Raw genomic sequence first — 21,361 nt, 5'->3', positions numbered from 1 at the left:
TAACTACTGTGTGCTTGAGAAAACCTTTGATACCAAGCGGTCCAATGAGCCCCGACTCCTGTTAAATTGGTACTAAGCAACACCCCCCGGTTTTATCAAGCGCTACCACCAGTTACCTTTCATGCCACAGCTTTTACTGGCTACCGAAGTCCTGTCACTAGACTAAGTAGTCGGGGTGGCAAAAGGGGAGAGTATTGCTACAAACTTTGAAATAAAGTCAGGGCCCTTGGGAGTTTAAAGGAACTTAGATGCACATTTAAGCTGCATTTGACTTCCATCCCAATCTGATAGTTACATGAGCCCCCTAAAAAAAACAAATTGATGGGCAAAAGTAACCCCCCAAAGGTATGAAAACCACTGTTTTTAGTTGAAAGGATAGAAGGCATTCAACCATCTAGAACCCATGTAGGAAAACGGAGCTCTCAACCTGCTAGGCTTCTTAGACAAGTAAATTATGCATACATTCTGCAGTCTTCACTTGTACAGGAAATAATTGCCATGTCTTAATACTTACACTTTGCGATCATTCAAAAGCATGCCATTCATTTTATCAATGGCCCTTTCAGCAGCTTCCTGGGTCTCAAAGTGGACAAATCCATAGCCCTTCGATCCATTTTCATCGCAGACAACCTGTAAAGACAGACAGTGACTACCACCTTCATATGGAGTTCACCAACTAAATTAGTTCCGAATTAACTAGTTCCAAATTTACTAACCTTGCAAGACAAGATGTTTCCAAAGGCAGAAAAAGTGTCATACAATGCCTTATTGTCAATGGACTTGTCAAGGTTCTTGATAAAGATGTTTCCAACGCCACTTTTACGCAGAGATGGATCGCGCTGGGACCACATGATGCGCACTGGTTTGCCTTTGATGACATCAAAGTTCATTGTGTCCAGAGCTCGCTCGGCTTAAATAATAATAAAATAAAAAAAATTAAGTCAGACAGAACACAACTTGTTGAAGCCATTAACGTGGATACGTGGATTGTATCTACCGTTCAGAAACACTAGAAAACAGTTTTGTTCACACATTCACTATTAGATGACGTCTATTGAACCGCACCGATTGGTAGCACCTAAACTTTCACACTAACCTTGTTAAAATTCTTCATAAATAGGGGCACTTCATTGATAGTTATAGGACAGATCCCGAGTAAAAATCCTCCTAATGGTAGCATGCACTTTCTGAAAGAGGTTTTCCTCTTTATACACCATGCCAAAATCGAAATGTGTAAATGACTCCCAAGAGGGTTTTAAAAGCATTAGCTCACACTGTGAATTTGGAGCCCAACAGTTTACTAGGTTATTGCATTGGGCTCTATGGGAAAGGAAGAGGGACTAAAATGTTAAGACTGATTGAAAAGAGAAAAAAGGGGACCTCGAAGAGTAAGGGTATCAAGAAAGGCGGGTTGCGGGCTAAGTGCACGACGCAGTGGATGTATCAACATTTGATATCAATCTATATAGAGTCAAGGCGTGAAGTCCAATAGTTTAAAGCGACATTAAACTCGGGAGTTAAATCCTAATGCATTCAAGCATCATAATCATTAACAAAAATGTATCTTATTTGTGTACATAGGAAGTAGCTGCAGGAGATCAGCAAAAAAAAAAGGTGAAAAGCATTTTTTTTTAAATGGCAATGCTTTAGCAAACGGTCATTAGATTAATGTTAGCATTACATATAATACAAACATGAAAAAATGTATCTTATTTGTGCATCACTCGGCTGTAGATCATCTCTGAATTGGTGCTGACACTGTCCTTCCTTCTGGAGGGGGGTTACTTTTATTCCCCATGGTCCGTGTGTGTGTGTTGTAAAGTACTCACCGCTCCAAGCTTGCCCCTATGATGGGACTACAATCTCAATGCAAATTAGTAAACTAAATGTGAGATTGTAGTCCAGAGGAGCAAGCTTGGAGTGGTGGCTACCAGGGATCTTCAGACACCAAGTACCTTACTCGGTACAAGTAGATACTTTTCCAGCTCCAAGACTAAAATTCAGGTTAGGAGGGACCTGTCATTTTTGAGTATATGGAGCTCCTGGGATTTGTGCATCTGTTTTAATGTATGATTTTTTTTAATGAATATATACAGGTGAAACTCGATTAGAATATCGTGCAAAGTTCATTTATTTCACTAATGCAACTTAAAAGGTGAAACTAATATATGAGATAGACATTTGCACAAAATTTAGGGGCAGCAACACTGTAGGAAGAATTGGGAGAAGTGGGCACACGGAGGGAAGGGCTAAAGGGGTTGGGGTCAATTGCCGGTAGGATACCGATAAACAACTCACTATAACGGATTCCATATTGCACTGCACTAGGTCTTAAGGCTAGAACATGACGACCATATGAGTAGGGAGTATATATCAATGTATATCAATTTATAGATATAAACCCCCGATAGAGATGCTCAATAGTAGAGATCAGGAAACAGTGGAATCTGGGACATATGTACAAGCAATTGAATGTTGGCCAGACGAAGCTCATCAAGACGGCAACAGCAATGTTAAAACTAGTTATCTTAAACAGTCACAAATATGAATTCTAGACGAGGTGGCATGGAAATAAATAATGGCCGCCTATTCTACTTCAAATATGGATCCCTTTGTCATGTATTTCGTCTGCCTAACCTTTTGTCGATTGATAAATGCCTTGTAGCCTGATGTTGCACAGCTGGGGAGAGGTAGGGCTGCCCCCACTTGACTCGATCCTTGGGGATTTCCCTGGCTCGAGCCAAGTGAGGGCAGCTCATAAATTGGAGCATGTCAGGGTGCTTAGGCGCCTTGGATGCCGTTTTTTCGTGTTATGTTCTATGTTGTAGGTATGTATGTTATGTTCTATGTGCCAGGTATGGTTATTGGGAACAGGTCAATATGGCAATGTGTTTGATTTGTGCGTTTTTTCTTTTGTTTTTTTTCCCTTTCTGGTCAGGGGTGGGAGGGTCACCTAAGCACAGTGAAGCTATCACAGGAATTCTAGGAGAAATGGTAACTTGGGGGCCTCATCGAACTTGGACAGGGAAAGCGCACCAGGTGGAAGATCTAAATAGGCAGACAGTGAAAGATGGACACTGTCCTCAGGTGAACCTCGTATTCGTATAGCAACGCATAACGTTCAAGGCCTGAATGCGCCCGTGAAAAGGCGAGTGGCGTTCAATCACTACCATTCCCAAAAAATAGATGTGTTCTCCTTCAAGAAACGCATTTCCCTCAGTTATAATCCATCTTTTATACATAAGTACTATACTCAATACTATTTAGCGAATGCGGCAGATAAATCAAAAGGGGTAGCCATACTATTTGCAAAACACATCAACTTTCTTGTACAGTTAGAAATGAAAGACCCCGAAGGACGCTACATATTGTTGAAGGGCACCATTGGGGATCAGTTGTTCACGTTTATTTCTTACTATGCCCCAAACACAGCGCAAATTGTATTCTTCACCACTCTCTTCCCTCATATAGAGGTAGTCGCTGGAGATTCCAATTTGGCTCTGGACCTTAGTATCGATAAATCACGCCCTCAGGGTAATGGATTGAAACACCCACCCAAACATGGATTGAAACTGGCAAAGCTCCTTCAAGCGCACCATCTTGTGGACGCGTGGCGAGAGTGTAACCCCTCTAAGAGGGACTACACCCACTTTTCCCACGATCATTCTACATATGCCCGTATAGATCATATATTTGTTCCTCCTCGGATGTTGGTGGGCATTAGATCTGTGCAAATTAGAAAGACCAGTTGGTCGGATCATGCTATGGTCGTGATGACCTCTTCTCTGGCTTACCCCACCCGTGGACAATATCATTGGAGACTGAATGAGGCATTTCTTAGTGACCCGAAGGTGGTGGCGGAGGTAGAGACCCTGCTGACGGAATATTTTCGTATCAACACCCCTTCAGTGTCCTCGTCCATTACCAACTGGGAGGCACATAAGGCCACCCTGAGAGGGCACTTTATCTCCATTGCGACGCGTGAGAAACATCAGCGAACCTCCCATATCTCTAAGTTAGAGGAACTAAGGGCCCTGACGAATGTACATAAACACAACCCCACAAAGGCCCTTAGAGACAATATAGATCAGACCCGGTTGGCTTTGAACTTGACACTCACAACGGTGGCAGAACGAAATCTCCGCTGGACTCAGCAGAGATTCTACTCGCACAGAGATAAGGTGGGGCATCTTTTGGCTGTGAGGCTAACTCCTAAGCCTCGGAGCCATAAGATCCCTAGGTTGAGACGTGCAAATGGAAGTTACACGCAGAATCCTAAGGTGGTGGTCTAAGAGTTCGAATCCTTCTATACACCAATACCCACGATATACCTAAATCATCAATACAGCAATGGATACGAACTTTGCCAATTCCTAGTCTAGAGGCAGAACATATAGCCTTATTGGAAGAACCAGTTACGCAAGTAGAAATCAAGCAAGCTATTAAACAGACAAAAACATCTTCAGCCCCAGGACCAGACGGTTTCTCATCTGGGTACTATAAAAAATTCGAAGAAATACTTCTCCCTCATCTTGAATCCTTTTTTTTGGCTATCGGTAAGGGAGAGCCTATGAGTTTGCATACGAATGAGGCATTCTTAAGCTTAATTCCCAAACCCAATAAAGACCAGGGGGAAATAGCCAATTACAGGCCTATATCTTTGATCAATAATGATCTAAAATTGCTCACAAAAGTGCTAGCCAATAGATTAAACTCTTTTCTATCCACCTATATACATAAAGATCAAGTGGGGTTCATAAAGGGGAGGCAAGGGCCAGATCAAATTCGGAGGGCAATTGACATATTATCTTTATTGAGATCAGGATGGGATAATACTCCAATTTCCACTGGGTTTTTCTTATCAGTGGACCTTCAAAAGGCCTTCGACTCAATATCCTGGACTTATCTTTTTACACTTTTAGAAGAATGGGGATTTGGGGCAGGGTTTATTTGCTTGCTACGGAACTTATATTCCTCACCTGTAGCCACCATTAAGATGCAGGGATTTAAATTAGTACCCTTATTTATCGGTATTGGGGCTGGACAGGGATGTCCTCTGTCACCCCTATTATTTGTATTAGCGATTGAGCCGCTGGCTATTTCCATAAGGGAAAACCCGGACATTAAAAGGAGTGTACTGTGGACCTAGAGAACACAAATGCGCCCTATTTGCAGACGACTTATTGCTGTTCCTAACCCAACCTTTGATTACACTTCCCAATGTAATGGCATCCTTGGAGAGTTTTTCGAAGATGTCGGGGCTCTATATAAATCCAGCTAAGTCCGTGGCTTTGAACATCAATTTGCCCCCAGAGATGGTGACTACACTGAAGGGTGCGTTTCTGTTCTCATGGCCGGCATCTACGATTCCCTATTTGGGGATTAATTTGACCCCCTCCTTTGACTTATTGTATCAAGCGAATTTCCCTCCCGCTTTCAGGAAACTGAGGGGGGACCTGGAGAGGTGGTCTTCATACAATCTTTCATGGTATGGGAAAATAAATGCTATCAAGATGACCCTGCTTCCTCGTCTGCTATACCTCTTTAGGGCCTTCCCTATCCACTTCCCTAGATCCGAACTGGCTTCCGTTCAGGTCTTAATAATCGGCTAACTAATCGATTTTGAAAATAATCGTTGCCTGCAGCTCTAAACCCGAGGCTTACTTAATGTCTCACTCTCGGAAGCCAACTTTAAAGTATTCTCCAGGTGGTACCTGGTGCCCTCTAGACTTGCACTTATGTACCCGGGAACATCGCCCTTATGTTTTCGGGGATGTGCGCTCGAGGGCACTATGTACCATGTATGGTGGACATGTCCGCGTATCCGAAACTTTTGGGGAGGGGTTTTTAATTTAATCTTCCGGGTCGTGGGCATAAGGGTCCCAAGAGACCCTAGGCTGGCCTTGTTTAATGATACTATCCCTGAAACTCCTAAACACACTAGAAGATTGATACATTTCATATTCCTGGCAGCTAAAGTTACGATCGCTAAAACATGGAAGACATCCAGGGTACCGCTGAGCCAGGTTAGGACTAAGCTGTCTTGGATTATGACTCATGAAAAATTGGCGAGTATACTCCAAGACAAAATGGAACAGTTTTAGCTTACCTGGGCACCGTGGGCGGCATATGTAAATCCTGTAGGAGTATGAGAGGAAGGGAGTGAAGGCTAGCCCTAGCCCACCCCGACCAGAATAATTTTAATATGTTCAAAATTAAAACCTATTGCAACAGATGCTATATAACCACATTGTTCTTTTTTTGTGTGTGTTTTTTGTTTTTTTATTTTATTTTTTATTATGTTTTTAGGTTTTGTAAGGCAGTCTCAGGTCGATGATACACTATAATAGGGATAACCTAGTAATCTGGTCTCGACTGTTCTTACACAAGCTTCTGGTAAGAATAGTCGACAAGTCCCTGGGTTTTTGACCATCGGTCGAGTGATTGCTAAACCCCAAGATAACAAGATGGGACGTAGGTATATCTTCAGGGGGTAAAATAGGAATAGTTCCGCTAAGGCCGAAGTTTGGAGCGGGAAGCTGGGCAGGGGGCCAGCTTGAGCCGAAATTAAAAACGGTAGGCTTGTGTCGACAATTGAGACCAGATACTAGAGATGGAAAAATAAGGAATCCCAAAGACTGTCTTTTTGTTGTATGTTGTTCTGTTACATTGTAGTATGTTGATGGTCATTGTATATGCCTCAATGAAAATAATAAAAACTTTTGAATCAGAGATAGACTCATTACATGCAAAGCAAGATAGTTCAAGCCGTGATTTGTCATCATTGTGATGATTATGGCTTACAGCTCATGAAAACCCCAAATCCACAACCTCAAAAAAGTAGATTACATGCAATCAATAAAACAAGGATTGTACATAGAACAATATCGGACCTCTGAAAAGTACAAGCATGCATATGTACTCAGTACTTGGTTTGGGCCCCTTTTGCAGCACTTACTGCAATTACTTTTGCACGATATTCTAATTATTCGAGATATAGCTATAGATATAGGATGCACCGATAGTTTTAAGTCCAAGTACTTACAGATGCAAGTACTGATACATTTGTTTGTCATGTGAGTTTTCCTAACAAAACTACAGACTAATGACTTTGGGACAGTGGTGGAGTGCCAAAGCCAGGTCCAAGTTACAAGCCTGGTAGTTCGTGAAAATGCCAAGTATCGGCACTGTTATCTGAACAGCGCTAGTCTACTTTACAACACAGACCATGGGGAACAAAAGTAGCCACCCTCCAGAGGGAAGGACATACTAACAATTCAGAGATGATTTGAGGTTCTACAGCCGAGTGATACACAAGATACTTTTTTATTAATAGTTAAGGTGCTTGGATGCATTTTAAGGTTTAACTCCTGAGTTTAGTGTCACTTTAACCCCTTCGTGCTAGCCCCTCTATGTGATAGCAGTCAAAGTAAAGTTAAAAAAAAAAAGCTTTTTCAATTAAAATCAATCTAATAATAATAAAAAAGTTTTTTAAAGTCCCCCGCGTCGCCACGTAAACACGCGTCGGGTGCGCCTACGTATGAAAACGACGAACGCGGTACACATGTTGGGTATCGTCGCGCACGCCGGAGTGAGAGCAATAATTCTAGGGCCAGTATTTTGGGGTATCTCTAAATTGATGACTTGTGGGGGCTTTTAAAGCGTCTTCTATTGACTTTTTGGGGTACTGCAGTTTTTCGCCGTTTCACGGACGCACGCAATTTGTAACCTATGCATGTTGGGTATCGTTTTACTCGTTGTAACCTCATCTTTTATATGTCATTTAAAAAATTGGTATTTTGTTGTGTTTTGGGGCATTAAATTAAATTTTTCACTAAATGTTGGGGTTTAATAAGGAGTTGCGCTAATATTGCGCAACATTCAGAAAATATATAATGTTGGGGGGTTTTACGTCATTTTCAGGCCTAAAATGTGGAATATAACATGGGTGCAAAAAATGAAAAAAGGGCCTCAGTCATGAAGGGGTTAAGGTAGTTTACAGTAGAGAACGGGCTAAAGAAAATATAAGATTTCAGGAAAGTTGTCATTTTATGAGACAAGATGAAGGGTAAAAAAAAATAATAGTATAACATTAAAGGCAGTCAGCTAGTCTGCGACAGTGACAAAGCCATTTGAGTAACAGTTTTGACATCTGAGCTAAATGTGATCCTGACCAGGTTTAAACAAAATTCCATAGCTCTTAATTGGGAAATGCAGAGCCAACCTGATTGGAAACATATCACAAGTGGGGATGTAGTACCAAAACGTAAGCTCATGAGAATGACATTTACTAATTTATTCCATGCTAGACAGCAGCACCAAAATGCTTGACCAGACAGGCATCACTTGCTATCCCATCCCCTGAAACTACTGACAGAGCAGAAATGTGGATGCCTACAGACTTCTGAGTCAAGCAAGATTTGGACAGGAAGCAACACATGCTAATTGAAAGGGAAGTTTCAACAGCGACTTACCATCAGCTGGCTGTTGAAAGTTGACATAAGCATAGCCAAGTGATCGTCGTGTAATCATGTCTCTGCAAACTCTGATGGACAAAATCGGCCCAGCAGGACTGAACTTTTCATAAAGCATGGCTTCTGTAACATCGGGGTGGAGGTCCCCAACGTAGAGGGATGCCATAGGGTAGCTAGGAGCACCTGGATTCATGATGACTGCTGGTTATTTGTACACAACTGAAAAATAAAAATGTAAAAACACATCAGTATAGGTGTAATGTATGTATGGGGTTAACATTAACTGGCAGTTTCACAGGAAATGATTAATACAAGTCACATGAGCAATAGCCAACAAGTTTAACACATGGAGGAAAGTTTTACATAACTATGGCTCAGAAGTATATCAAATGTCATAACAGACAAATGTTCAATGTATTCACCAATATGGCAAAGTATGAAAATAAAAGTTCACTAATTAAACTTCATGTTTGTCAGGAGGGTCGCACACATTTGAGTCAGAGCCTCAATCTGCTGCCATTAGAGGGTAGTGTGTAAATGCCATCAGCATCTACATTCAGATACCACCCTGTAGTTTATCAAGCGTTTTAAACCCCGTCAGGAAAAGTAGCAACTAAAAAAAGGCTTGAGTCCAAGAACAGTAGAAACAAGAATCCTCAAATAGTCTTGTCACTGTACAAAGCGTGTACAAAATTCCAGGGCTATTTCACAGCACAGCATTTTAGATGTGGCTAATGCCAGACTTTGTTCCCGTTCACATCTGCATGTTCCATGAATATGCATCAAGTGCACATTTTAAAAAAAATTCACGGAATGCGTCAAAACCATGCATGCGGTGCCATTACTTGTTAATGTCACCCCAAATACGGCCAGAAAAACGTGCATTTTTCCCAACACGTGGGAAAAGCCTGTAGCAGAATCTGCTACATGAGCTAATGTCCCATGTTTGTCACGCATGCGGCACCCATCGAAATCAATAAATAAAGTGCAGAAAATGCAGTAAAAACTCTAGGGGGGCAACAACTAATCGATTAGTTTATTTTTGATTAGTTGCCGTCGCTCTGCTCTTCACTGCTGGTGCTGGCTGCAGTGGTCTGTGTCCGCTTCAATCCCCGACTGTCTGCAGAGACAGCAGGGACACAGTCCGCTGCAGCCAGCACCAGCAGGGAGAAGAGACTGGCGACTCTACAATGCCCCGAAAGCCAACCGAACGCCGTACCTCTGTGGGTCCGTTCCTTCTCCTCCTCTGCCCGCCCCGTTCCTCCTGCCGTGCCTTGAACCTGTGCTCCAAGGTTAAGTCTCCTATCCAGCGGCTGAGCGCAATAGCCAGTCTATCGGCTTTTTTAAATTCCAATAGCAGGCTGGCCAACTGCCTGAACTTTCTCGTTCACTTACCTCTGCTGATTGACAGCAGGCAGTGGACAGGTGCAATAGCCCTAAAAAATCATGTGAATTTGGAGGATTTTACAGGTGTTACTAGTCATATAGAGCAGGGGTGCCCACAATTTTTCATCTGGAGATCCACTTTTCAAATGACGAGCTCAATGAGATCTACTAACGGAAAAACACCTGCATGGCAGTGCATTGAAGTCTATTGTCAGTGAAGCCGTACGAGCACCGCGGGAGGACAGGACACAGGTCAGTGAGCCGATCGCGATCTACCAGTGTTCGCTTTGCGACCTCAGATCACACTGCAAACACACCCATGAGGGTGTAGGCCAGGGGTGGACAACTCCGACCCTCCAGCTGTTCTAAAAACTACAAGACCCATGAGGCATTGCAAGACTAAGTTGCAGGCATGACAACCAGAGGCATTTTGGGATTTGTAATTAAAGTACAGCTGGAGGGACAGAGTTACCCACTCCTGGTGTAGGCACATGTGTATAGGTACCTGCTATTCTTCAGGAGGCATACAAGGTATAGGTGCAGTAAACAAGGTACTGCTTAAACACATTTTACGATGTTCCCTATATCCCAGCAAATCTTCACCTTTGAGTTCCATTCCACTTTATTGTAATCTTCTGTTTATCTAAACATAAATGGAACTCAGCTTACCAGTCCTTACTTATAGCAGTTGCATTAGTTCTTCTACAGGCCAAAAAAAATCCTGTTCATCCTGCCAGAAACCCAGTGACCTTGTAACTTCCTGTACAGTATACTGACACCTATAATTAACCAGCCTGCCCAATTCTCGTCTGAACTAAAAAAAGAGGGAGCCACCATATAAGGTATATAAAGATGAATGTCAGGCAAAAAAACATTCACTAAAATATATTCTATAGCCAGCAAGGATATAAATCCACAGCATGCAAACCCAGATATAGTACCGTGTTTCCCCGAAAATAAGACTCATTTTTTTGGGCTAAAAAAAAAAAACACAATAGGTCTTATTTTCGGGGTAGGTCTTATTTGTTTTTAATGTACAAGAATCCAAAGTTAATGCAAATCCAAATGAAATAATCCAAAATGGCAAAGTTAAGAAAAGGGTGATCAGGGCAATCAGGGGGTGCCATACCTTTACAAAAGCAATTTGGTAACCAGAATGAGCGAAGTGCGCTTTCACTGTCGATTCCTCACAGGCGGAGTGCATTTGGTAACACTCCGCCTGTGACAGGAGGCAGCGCTATAGAGGAAGCGTCGGCTTATGCAGCTCTGCTCCCACTGCTGCTGCCTCGCTTCCTCTAGCGCTGCCTTTGTTGGCACCTCTGACTCTCTCCTGCGGCTCTTCTAGTTCCCCCTTATGCCACCACCGGCCCTGGGAATGGTCACAGCTAGGTCTTATTTTCGGGGTAGGTCTTATATTTTAGCAATTCCCAAAATAGTACTAGGTCTTATTTTCGGGAAAATAGGGTAGACGTTACATCACTGTGCAGAAAACAGCTGTGGGAGGAACCCACCTAAAGCTGGCCATACACCTATAGATTATCTGCAGATTTTCTAGGGTCAGATGGAAAAAGTGCAACAGATTCCTCCATCTACGCTAAACTGAGTGGTTGGAGGAATCTCCCACTGGGCCAAGCTTCAGTATCTTGCTAGTCGGCTAGTTGTCCCATGCAATTAATGCACTGTACTACGCAATCGCACCTACTGTGCATTCTAGTGTGGGAGGCATGTTGCGTTACCATTCATCTGAACACAAATAGTAAAGTATATCACCAGCAGCACACCAAAGTAAAATCTTCAACAAGTGGTCATTTTATTTATGTACACACATCTCGTCATAAAGCAACATTTCGGGGCCACTCAGGGTCCCTTCATCAGGCATGACCCTGAGTGGCCCCAAAACACTTGTATTTGAAGTGGCGCCGTCCACTATGACTGCAGCACCCACTTTAAGAAAGGGACATACCAGTAAGGAGTGTGGTAGAAACCTCGTTGGACCATTCATTTGAATGGTACACCAAATGCACCTCCCACTCACACTCCAGTCGCCCACACAGGAATGTGTCGTACTGTAATGCCATTGCAGTGCAACTTGGGCCACGACTTAATGAGCAAGGACAAATGTGGGTCCTGAGGTTACACAGGTTAAGTACCAAGGTGTAAAGCAGACCTAGTGCCCAAAATTCAAATATTGCAATTGACTAATCCCTAGATACTGATAACACGGTCACCCCACTTTTTTTTCCCACCTTGTAATCCTGCAAACATACTTCCTGTTCAGGTACACTCACCCCTCCACTATCTATGGAGAAAACCATGGCTGCCACCCAGAATGGACCTAAAACATTTGTTTGTTCCCGTTACAGTCCCCGATCACACCATCACGTCCGTGAACATGCACAAAAAACACATGTTGTGCCATTACTTAATGGCACCCCAAACACAGCCGGGAAAATATGCATTTTCCCCATGCATGGACAAATAAACTGTGCACAAACATGATGGGAAAAAAAGGATGGTGCACCTGTAGAAGAATTGAAGCTACTTTCCTGTGTTTGCCATGAATCACCCATTGAGCTAATGCGTAACAAATGGGAAAAACCGCACACAAACACATGGTGCAAAGTAGTGTGAACATGGCCACAGAACCTGATGGGAATCATGATTTACAAGACAGAAAATACTTTATGCTTCCTGTTCATCACAGGAACTTACAAGGGCACAGCATCTCAGGCAAATTAACATGAATTTTCTGCACTTAAAAATGATCATTACCTAAAAAAAGGCTAATGCAGCCACACCATCTAAATTCCAGTGACTTCACAGGGAAATAATCTGTTGGTGGAAGTGTAATCCCCTAGACATGCCCATACTGTGCCATGAATCCCATTTCTTACATCTGTTAAGCTTTAGATACACAAGCTGACGTTTACATGATTACATTAGCATGTCAGGAATATCAGAGGTTTGTGAGGTGTCGCGCACCACAACACCACAAACCTCTAAAAAAAAATCTTAATTTTCTGTGAGGCCTACTTCAGTGACCCCTGAAACCTTATAAACATGTCCTACTCCAATACTGATCCAGTTGTGACAGACAGCCAACAACCCTCTTCCCTTCATCTGTTGCTGTTCCTACACATGAAATAAGCCCTAAAAAACATAACTGGTACAAAGTTCTAGTATTGAAGATAGAGCTGCAGCTAACGATTATTTTCAAAATCGATTAGTTAGCCGATTATTAAGTTCGATTAATCGGTTAATCGGATAAACAATAAAATAACGTTTAAAAAATGGCTCCAGTGATGGTACTACTAGTTTGTATTGAGGTTGTAGTCCATCACAGGAGCAAGCTTGGAGCGGTGGAAGTAAAAAAGAAAAAAGATAGTGTGGTGTGCAATATAGTTAAATGGAAAGTGTAAAATTATACAGCAATGAATGCAGAATGGCACCTGCTATAGAGGACTACAAAACCCAGCAATAGTACATTATACAGCGCAATGCAGAATACCACCAGCTATAGAGGAATACAACAAATCCCACAAAATAGTACATTATAGCTGGCGGCATTCTGCATTGCACTGTATAATGTATTATTGCTGGGACTTGTAGTCCTCTATACAGCGCAATGCAGAATATCACCAGCTATAGAGGAGTACAACAAATCCCAGCAATAGTACATTATACATACAGTGTATAATGTATTGCTGGGATTTGTATTCCTATGTAGAATATACAGCACAATGTACCATCAGCTATAGAGAAATACAAATCCCAGCAATACATTATAGAGCACCATGTGTGGGAAAGTGCAGGCTTACAGCAACTTGCTTCTGAGATCGGACCTGTCTATCGGCGATTGTCATCCCCCCACACCTGCTCCTCCTTACTACATCTCCCCGCGTCCCTGTGCCGATCGTGGATGTGGATGGGCAGGAAATGTGAGGCGGGGAGGAGGTGCGGCGTGTGGAGCGTGGATGCTAGCGGGTCTGGCAGTGGCGAGCGTGAGGAGGTTGCCGCGCACAGCGCGTGGAGCTCTGAACAGGGACAACTGATTGGAAGCCGATTATTCGATTATTGAAAAAGTTGACAACTTTTTCAATAATCGATTATAATCGATTATGTCGATTAGTTGTTGCAGCCCTAATTGAAGAACTAATGCCAAAGTTACAAACATCTGAGCAGTAAACTCCATCTGACTGGCAGCAGCTTACGAATCTGCATGATGTATGCCTCAGCTGGCACAACAAACGTGCAACACCACAAGATTCAATTACCAAGTTTTTGTATACTAGATTACACTATATTCCTGCACCAACTAAAACATTTTACAGTTCCTTTCATTAATGCTTTAATCCAATAGTCAAAGATCAGACTGTTTAGCTCACAAATAGGCATTTAAAATAGGATCAGGACACAACCGAAAAAGTACACCTGCAAGCAGTAAAGTAGGGGGCCCTACAGGAGTAACTATGGGGGAGGGATACAAGTAGTCTGGCATCAACTTTCAAATCCTATGCTGGATTCACACCTATGCATTTTCCCACCAATTAGTTCCCCACCCTAGGAAGAGACTACAGAGCACCTGAGTGAACAGGATGTTATTGTCTCACTGGAATTCTAGCATGATTAACAGTTCCTGCAGACACTGGGTATTTAGTGGAACATTGACCCCTTAAATCTTGCTCTGGGGAAAAGTTTACAATGTGAATCTTCTCCCACTTTCTCACGCGAAATACAAAATTTTAAAACAAAGTTTGCCAAGAGATGAACGTAAACGCTGTAAGCTCATTGTCTGCCGGCTCTGTTCATTTGAAGATTTTCTGACCGACTCCTTCGATCAGCTGATCAAGGGAAGCCAGCTCAAAGAGTGCCAAAAGCAGCACCCACTGAATTTTGCATGTTGTATTCTCCCCCACATTTTTGCCAACCTTTTTTTAACACTACCTGCCTCTCCAGTCAATCACTAGACTGACCCTCTCCAACAACTGGGTGCCTACTGTTCATTAATATCACTATGCTAATCTACACCCCCCAACAGTGCACCCACCTCACCTCCCCCTACAACCACCAGTGCACCCATCTCTCCCCCAAACCCAGATTGTCCACTTACCCACCCAACACAAGAGCATCTGCTCCTCACCCCCCACTGCCAACAGGGTGGCCAATTCTGCTGCCAGACACCCCCAAAGTCCACACTTCTTCCCACAGAGCACCTGCTTCTGCCCCAACAAATCGCATACTTCTCCCCCCAAAACCAAGCTCTTCACACTGGTTGACACCGGCTGGAGAGGCATGTAGTGTAAAGTAGGTTTATATCAAAGGGCAAGACCACAGGCCAATCTCACCACCCCCCCAAAAAAAAAACACCAGAGCACTTGCTTATATCCCAATACAACCTATAGCTTAACAATGTAAATACATATAAAACGCCCCCGGAATTTTGGGGCACAACTCATCAACCCAAAGGCCGAATTCGGCAGGTTTCCTTCTGTAAATGCATATTCTGCGACAGCCCCCGACATGGAGGATCTGATCTGCTGATCGATCCTCAGGAAGCTCCTGACACAGCCCTGATCCCTCTGTACACAGGCCGAGTACACATACGGCAGCTCGGTATAAGGAAGGAGCGACCAGCGGCTCTCGGGAGCTCCGTGCTGCTCTATGGAGCCCGTCAGACCCGAACGACACCCATCCCCCCCCCTTAAACTGCGTAGTCCTAGAGTTGTCGGCTCCTCCGGCACTGTTGTCGCTTACGTGCAGTCGGTGTGCCCGGGCCTAGTTCATCCTGCTGTAGTCCGAATCCCCAGGCTACTAGGCCCTGGCCCCCTCACCTGCAGTCGGTGTCCCCAAGCTGTCGGAATGCATCCCAAGGCCTAGTCCTCACTCAATCACAGTGGGAGCGGACCAAGGCCCTGTCCCTCACCAGTAGAGAGTGTTGCCTGGGTTACCCCTCAGCAGTACACGGGGTGTTACTAGGCCTGGATTCACCCTCACATCTAGACGAAGCGTCTCTAGACCGCAAGGCCCGCTCACCTCTCGTCGAAGTACTTCCAGCCCCGGATCTACTCAGCTGTACCGGTAGTGTCTCCTGCGCCGGTGCCCCCTCGCCTGTAGTCGTAGTGTCCCCCACTCGCCTGTAATAGTGTACCCAGCCCCGGTGCCCCCTCACCGGTAGTCGTAGGGTCCCCCCTCACCGGTAGTCGTGGTCCCCCTCACCGGTAGTCGTGGTCCCCCTCACCGGTAGTCGTAGTGTCCCCCAGGCCTGGTCCCCCCCTCACCTGCAGTCGTAGTGTCCCCAAGCCCGGTTCCCACTCCCAGGTAGTCGTAGTGTCCCCAAGCCCGGTTCCCACTCCCCGGCAGTCGAAGTGTCCCCAGCCCGGTGCCCTCTTACCTGTAGTCGGTGTCCTGGGGTCTCTTCTGGTTTCTCTTTATGGTATTTTCCGTTACTTATTCCGCTTTTTTTTTTCTTTTGTATTTTACACGGTGTGCTCGAGCATTAAAATCAGAAGGGGAGACAGAGAAGGGCGGAGGAGGAGGGGCGGCGGGAAACGGCTCTTCTTCGCTTTAAAATCAAACGCAAAGAAAAAAAATAAAACGTCGCGTATGAGGGGAGAGAAAAGGACGGGGATTTTTCTGGGTTTTTCGAGGGATTTTGTGATTTTTTTTTATTTTTTAAATTTTTTTAATGAATAAGAAATGTGTGCCGAGGCCAGGCTCCGGAGCACACACTCACACACAGCACTAACAGCCGGGGTAGAGGGGAAAAGGCCGCAGCCCTTCGGCGCGCTATTTATAGGGACGCACGCACGCACGGCGTGCGCTGACGCGAATGACGATTGGGGAAGGGCCCGCTGTAAGCCTCGTGACTAATAGAGGGGGGCGTGGTCGAGTGGAAAAGGAGCTGTATAGCCCCGCCTATGGGTGGCAGTGGGCGTGGCCTGGGGATGCGAAGTGGCGGCCATTTTGTGGATGGAATGAGCGACGACATTGCAAACTGGAAGGGAAAAATACTGGGTTGCCTAGTTTTCTTACCGTATTATCAATGCACGGAAGGCTAGGACCGCTCTATATGGATAAAGGTTTGGGCAGGGTGAGGGAGACGGCAGTAGAAGACGAGCGCGACGGAGGAATAGGGCATGCTGGGAAATGTAGTTTGGAGCACTTCAGAGTTGGTAGGCGGGGTTTGTTAGTACCACGTGTGCAGCACATGGTATGAGCTCAGTGGAGAAAATGGAGTTCTATGGGAACGTTGATGATGTGTACGTTATATTCTCTTACACTGGTGTAAAATGTCATTGCAGCAAACGCTAGCTGTGTGATAAACACCTCATACAAGAGTTTTGTTGCTGGTTCTCTCAGGCGCATTTCCTCATTTGCTGTCCCGGTGACACATGTTGGGACAGGAAGTGACTCGTTTCTGTAGTGACCACAGCTTGAGACTGAAACCTCAACATTTCCCCACTCATATAATTATAGGTGTCTGTGTTCATGTTGGAGAGACAATAAGTACTTATCCTTGTTGCACTCTTTACCAAAAAAGTCCCTTGGGGGGGGTCGGGGTGGTTGCTCGCAGTGACTGCGGATGGCGCAGCAAATATCAGCAAATTGTTGAAATGTCACCAGCCCACCAATCCTTTTAGAATAGCAAAAGCTTCATTTATTGAACTTCCTTGTCGCATGAACAAGCGATTTCAGGGCCACACAGGGTCCCTTCATCAGGCTTTAGCATTAGGGACCCTGTGTGGCTCCCGAAAGCACTCGTTAATGCGACACAAAACTTCAATAAATGAAGCTTTTGCTATTCTAAAATGATTGGTGGGCTGGTGACATTTCTACAACATGTTGGAGAGGCTTTGCATTGATTTCCATAGCATCACTACCCAGATAGCAAGGATAACTTGCAGCCACAAACTTGCAGCAGGGTTAAATTGTAATTCTGGTTAACTTGCTGCACACATTCTTGGCAAGTTGTAGACTTGCAGAACACTCGCAGCACAGGTTCTAGTTGACACATTTTGAATTTGTAGCAAATTTTCTTGGCAAGTCTACAGCAAGAGTCCTGCAGGTCTTAGCAAGAGCTCTGCAAGTGTACAACACTTTTGCAAAGCACGTTGATCTGGAGACTTGCAATGAGTTGCTGTAATTGTGCAACACAATTGTGAAGCTGGCGGTCCCTTCTTCGGGACACAGAAGCGATCTGGTGACAGGTAAGTCGCCAGGATCGCTTCTGTTGTAAAGCCGACAGTCGGCTCTACAAGTTTAAACAGAGTCCCGGTGGCAAAAGTCGCCGGGAGTCTGTTTAAACAGCCTCGATGCTGGCGACGTACACTGTCGTCAGTCACGAAGGGGTTAACAAGTCATTTTCAAACTTGCAGCTCAATTGCTTGCTATCTGGGTAACTACACGTACCATAAAAATTGCAATGTTTGCAACCTGCATGGCGGTGGAACCCCCAACATGCTTGCTGGGCTCTCATCCTCACTCTGTTCAATTTTAACCACCTTTCAACCAGGAGCCAAAAATTCCCAAGCAGAAGCCTGGTCCAGGTCCTTCGATGTTGCTGGCTCAAGAGAGTCACTGCAATCCCGTTATACCTCCTCACCAAATCCTGGCCAATACTCATCTCCTGGCGTCCTCTGGGTAAGACGTTTGTGGAGCCCAGTCTTTGCTCCAAACTCCTTAGGTGGGACATGGCTCCAAACTTTCTGGCCACCCTGGAATGCAATGTACCTCTGACTTACATCACCACTGCTAGCAGTGGCCCTCAAGCTTGTACTGACTTGTATGTCTGCCTGGGCTGGACTACCTCTGCCAGTTCCTGATGTAGCTCAACACTGTATTTCCGTGGATTTTATTTTCAACCTTCCTCCCTCAGCAGGCTCCACTGTAATTTGGGTAGTAGTGGATCACTTCCTCCAAAATGTGTCACTTGACTCCTCTTCCAGGCCTACCTTTGGCTCCCAGTCTTGACATGATTTTTCATTAAGAAAATCTTGTCTCCACGGTATGCCCTCACACATTAGGCACAATCCACAAAGGGAACATACAATGATAATGGAGTGGTGGTTTAGGGCCAACTCTGCCCGGAGCAAAACGTCAACCCAGTCATCCTGATGAGATTAAATAAGGCTACGAAGGTAGCATTAAACATTTTGATTGACCTATTCAGTCTGCCCATTGGACTGGGGATGAAAGGCTCAAGAGAAATTTGATTTCAAAGGTGCTAGCCAAGGCTCCAAAAGCCAGCCGTAAATTGCATTACTCATCAGAGACAATAGGCTACATTCACAGAGCTTTAAAACAAGGATAAGGAACTTTCTTTTAACCATGTGACCCTAATTTTCAAATCTTATTGGATGGAACAGGAAATAACTCACTTTTTTTGAAAATCAGGTTCCTTGTCAGTACTGGGAAATCCCCCTTTTTCATGGTCTATCGTCAATATCCTTCGGTTCCCGTTACCATCGCTCCTCTTGTAGCTGCAGCAGCTAAGACCCGAAAGACCTTCAACTCTATCTGGACAAAGGTCTTCAAGAATCTTTATCTGGCAGTTTCCAGGTATAAAGCAGCAGAAGATTGCCAATGTTGTCCTGGTCCCAAATTCCTACCTGGTAAAAGGGTTTGGCTTTCTACCAGACACACCCACCTCCGAGTACCCTTGATGGAATTCACTCCATGCTTCATCACCCAGGCCACATTCTTGGAATTGTGACCGATGGTTATTTTCTTTTCTCCCTTGGGAATCAGTGTACTATCCATGATATAAAATATTCAAATACAATATGCTTAAAGTGTACGTAAGGCCACATTTTTTAAAATTTGATTAAAATGTAGAAGGATTAGAACCCTTGTTCGCTGCTATAGAGGCGGCAGATCGCTTGTATAAGGTGCCGACCGTGCGCCCACCCGTCAGCTGGTCCCTGTCAGAACGGTCCCCCTCCGCTGGTCCCGAGCTCCTTTGTGCCCGGTGGGACCAGCATGGTGGCTCTGTGACAGGGGATCAGAGGGAGATCGGTACACGAGCTCCCTCCGGTGTCAGAATGCGTAAGTAATGTATATTACGGCTCCATAAAGAGGACCTGTCATAACTCTTTGCTATCACATAGGGGGGGGGTTCTTAGCCCGCTATGTGAAAACAATAGCGTTAAGTGAAACAAAATAGTAAAAAAAAATGTAAGTTGCAAAAAAAAAGTCACACATGAAAAAGAATTTAAAAAAACACAAACATGTTTTAAAGTCCCCATCCGTACATACACGCGTGCAAACATGCGTTGGGTACGCATACGTGCGAAAATGACAATTGTGCCCATTACGCCGCACGTGTTACACATCACTGCGAACGTCGCAGTGAGAGCAGTAATTCTAGGGCCATCAATCACTGATAACACTAAACTGATGAGCGGTAAAAGCTTTAAAAGCGTCACCTATGGTAAATTTTAGGCATGGTAGTTTTTTGCAATTTCGAGGGTGCGCGCAATTTTAAGGCTTGACATGTTTGGTGTCTATTTACCCGACATGACCCGATCTTTTATATTTTACCAAAAAATTGGGTAATAATAATTGTTTCCTAACATAATGTAAAAAAAAACAACGTTTTTTTCAAAATTTTCAGTAATTTTTCCTTAATATAGTAAAAAATAAAAACCCCAGTAGTGAATAAATACCACCAAAAGAAAGCTCTATGTGTCCCCACAAAATGGTATAAAATTCATTTCAGTACAGCATTGCATGACGGAATAAACGTCAGTCAAAGTACCGCAGCGCTAAATACTGAAAAATGGCCGTGACAGGAAGGGGGTGTAAACACCTGGTCAGCAAGTGGTTAAGCTGATCCTGCTCCTGTTCACAGGCTATAGCTTCTATTTACCCTTAACTGCTGATAATATGGAAACGAGTACACGGCTTTCATTTGAGTCCTTTTGAAGTTCTGTGAGAAAAACACCTTCTGGAGGTGAGAGACCTTGGAATATTTTAAGATTCCTGCATAATTATGCATGCAGAGACCACACCTGGAAATGTTACCTAATGCTAACACATGTAGTTTCAGCAATGCTAAGTGACAACACGTTTGCAATGCAAAAAGAAAAAAAAAAGAAGGGGCCACTGGCACTCCATTATGCTGATCAATACACCTTTATTGACGCATGCTCAGTATCACATAACATGACGTTTCGGGGGCCACGCAGGGTCCCCTTCATCAGGCAAAACAGGGATAACGAGTGCAAACACAGTGAATATAAATAAAGTAGTGTAGAATACATCAACCAATCAGAAAGCATCCCAACCCCTCATGATGTCACTATGATGTCATTTCCCCTCCAAAATTAATGTAGAAATGTAGAGGAGAAACAAAATCAATGAATATGGTGCATATATATCCAATATAACTGTCACACAGGCTGTCATTTTTAGCGAGCATTGGCTGCCTGGCACCTGGGATATGTCCAGCCCTGGTATAGGGCTCTCTGGTTGGTATAAGTTCATGTTGTATATTTTACTTT

At 44.1% G+C, this 21,361-nt stretch overlaps 1 protein-coding gene across 2 annotated transcripts in view; it reads right to left on the bottom strand.

Annotated features, from left to right (window-relative positions):
* The window catches only part of PABPC1 (poly(A) binding protein cytoplasmic 1), a 29,531-nt gene extending 13,147 nt beyond the window's left edge, over positions 1-16,384 (bottom strand). Inside the window, exons 1-4 of one of the 2 annotated variants that reach the window (XM_018559292.1) lie at positions 16,252-16,384; positions 8,475-8,693; positions 717-910; positions 515-630 (exon numbers count right to left, since the gene is read on the bottom strand). In XM_018559292.1, the coding sequence (XP_018414794.1) occupies positions 515-630; positions 717-910; positions 8,475-8,667 (503 nt within the window). In that variant the 5' untranslated portion in view covers positions 8,668-8,693; positions 16,252-16,384. Of the gene's footprint in view, positions 1-514; positions 631-716; positions 911-8,474; positions 8,694-15,968; positions 15,990-16,251 lie in introns of those variants that run through there. The other variant, XM_018559299.1, reaches the window with a different exon arrangement.
* Positions 16,385-21,361: the final 4,977 nt, after the last annotated feature.

The sequence above is a fragment of the Nanorana parkeri genome, unplaced genomic scaffold (genome assembly GCF_000935625.1).
Source record: "Nanorana parkeri isolate BGI_ZX_2015 unplaced genomic scaffold, ASM93562v1 scaffold16, whole genome shotgun sequence".
Classification (NCBI taxonomy): Eukaryota; Metazoa; Chordata; class Amphibia; order Anura; family Dicroglossidae; genus Nanorana; species Nanorana parkeri.
Note: the sequence above shows the minus strand (reverse complement) of the source record. Positions and strands in the feature narration are given on the sequence as shown.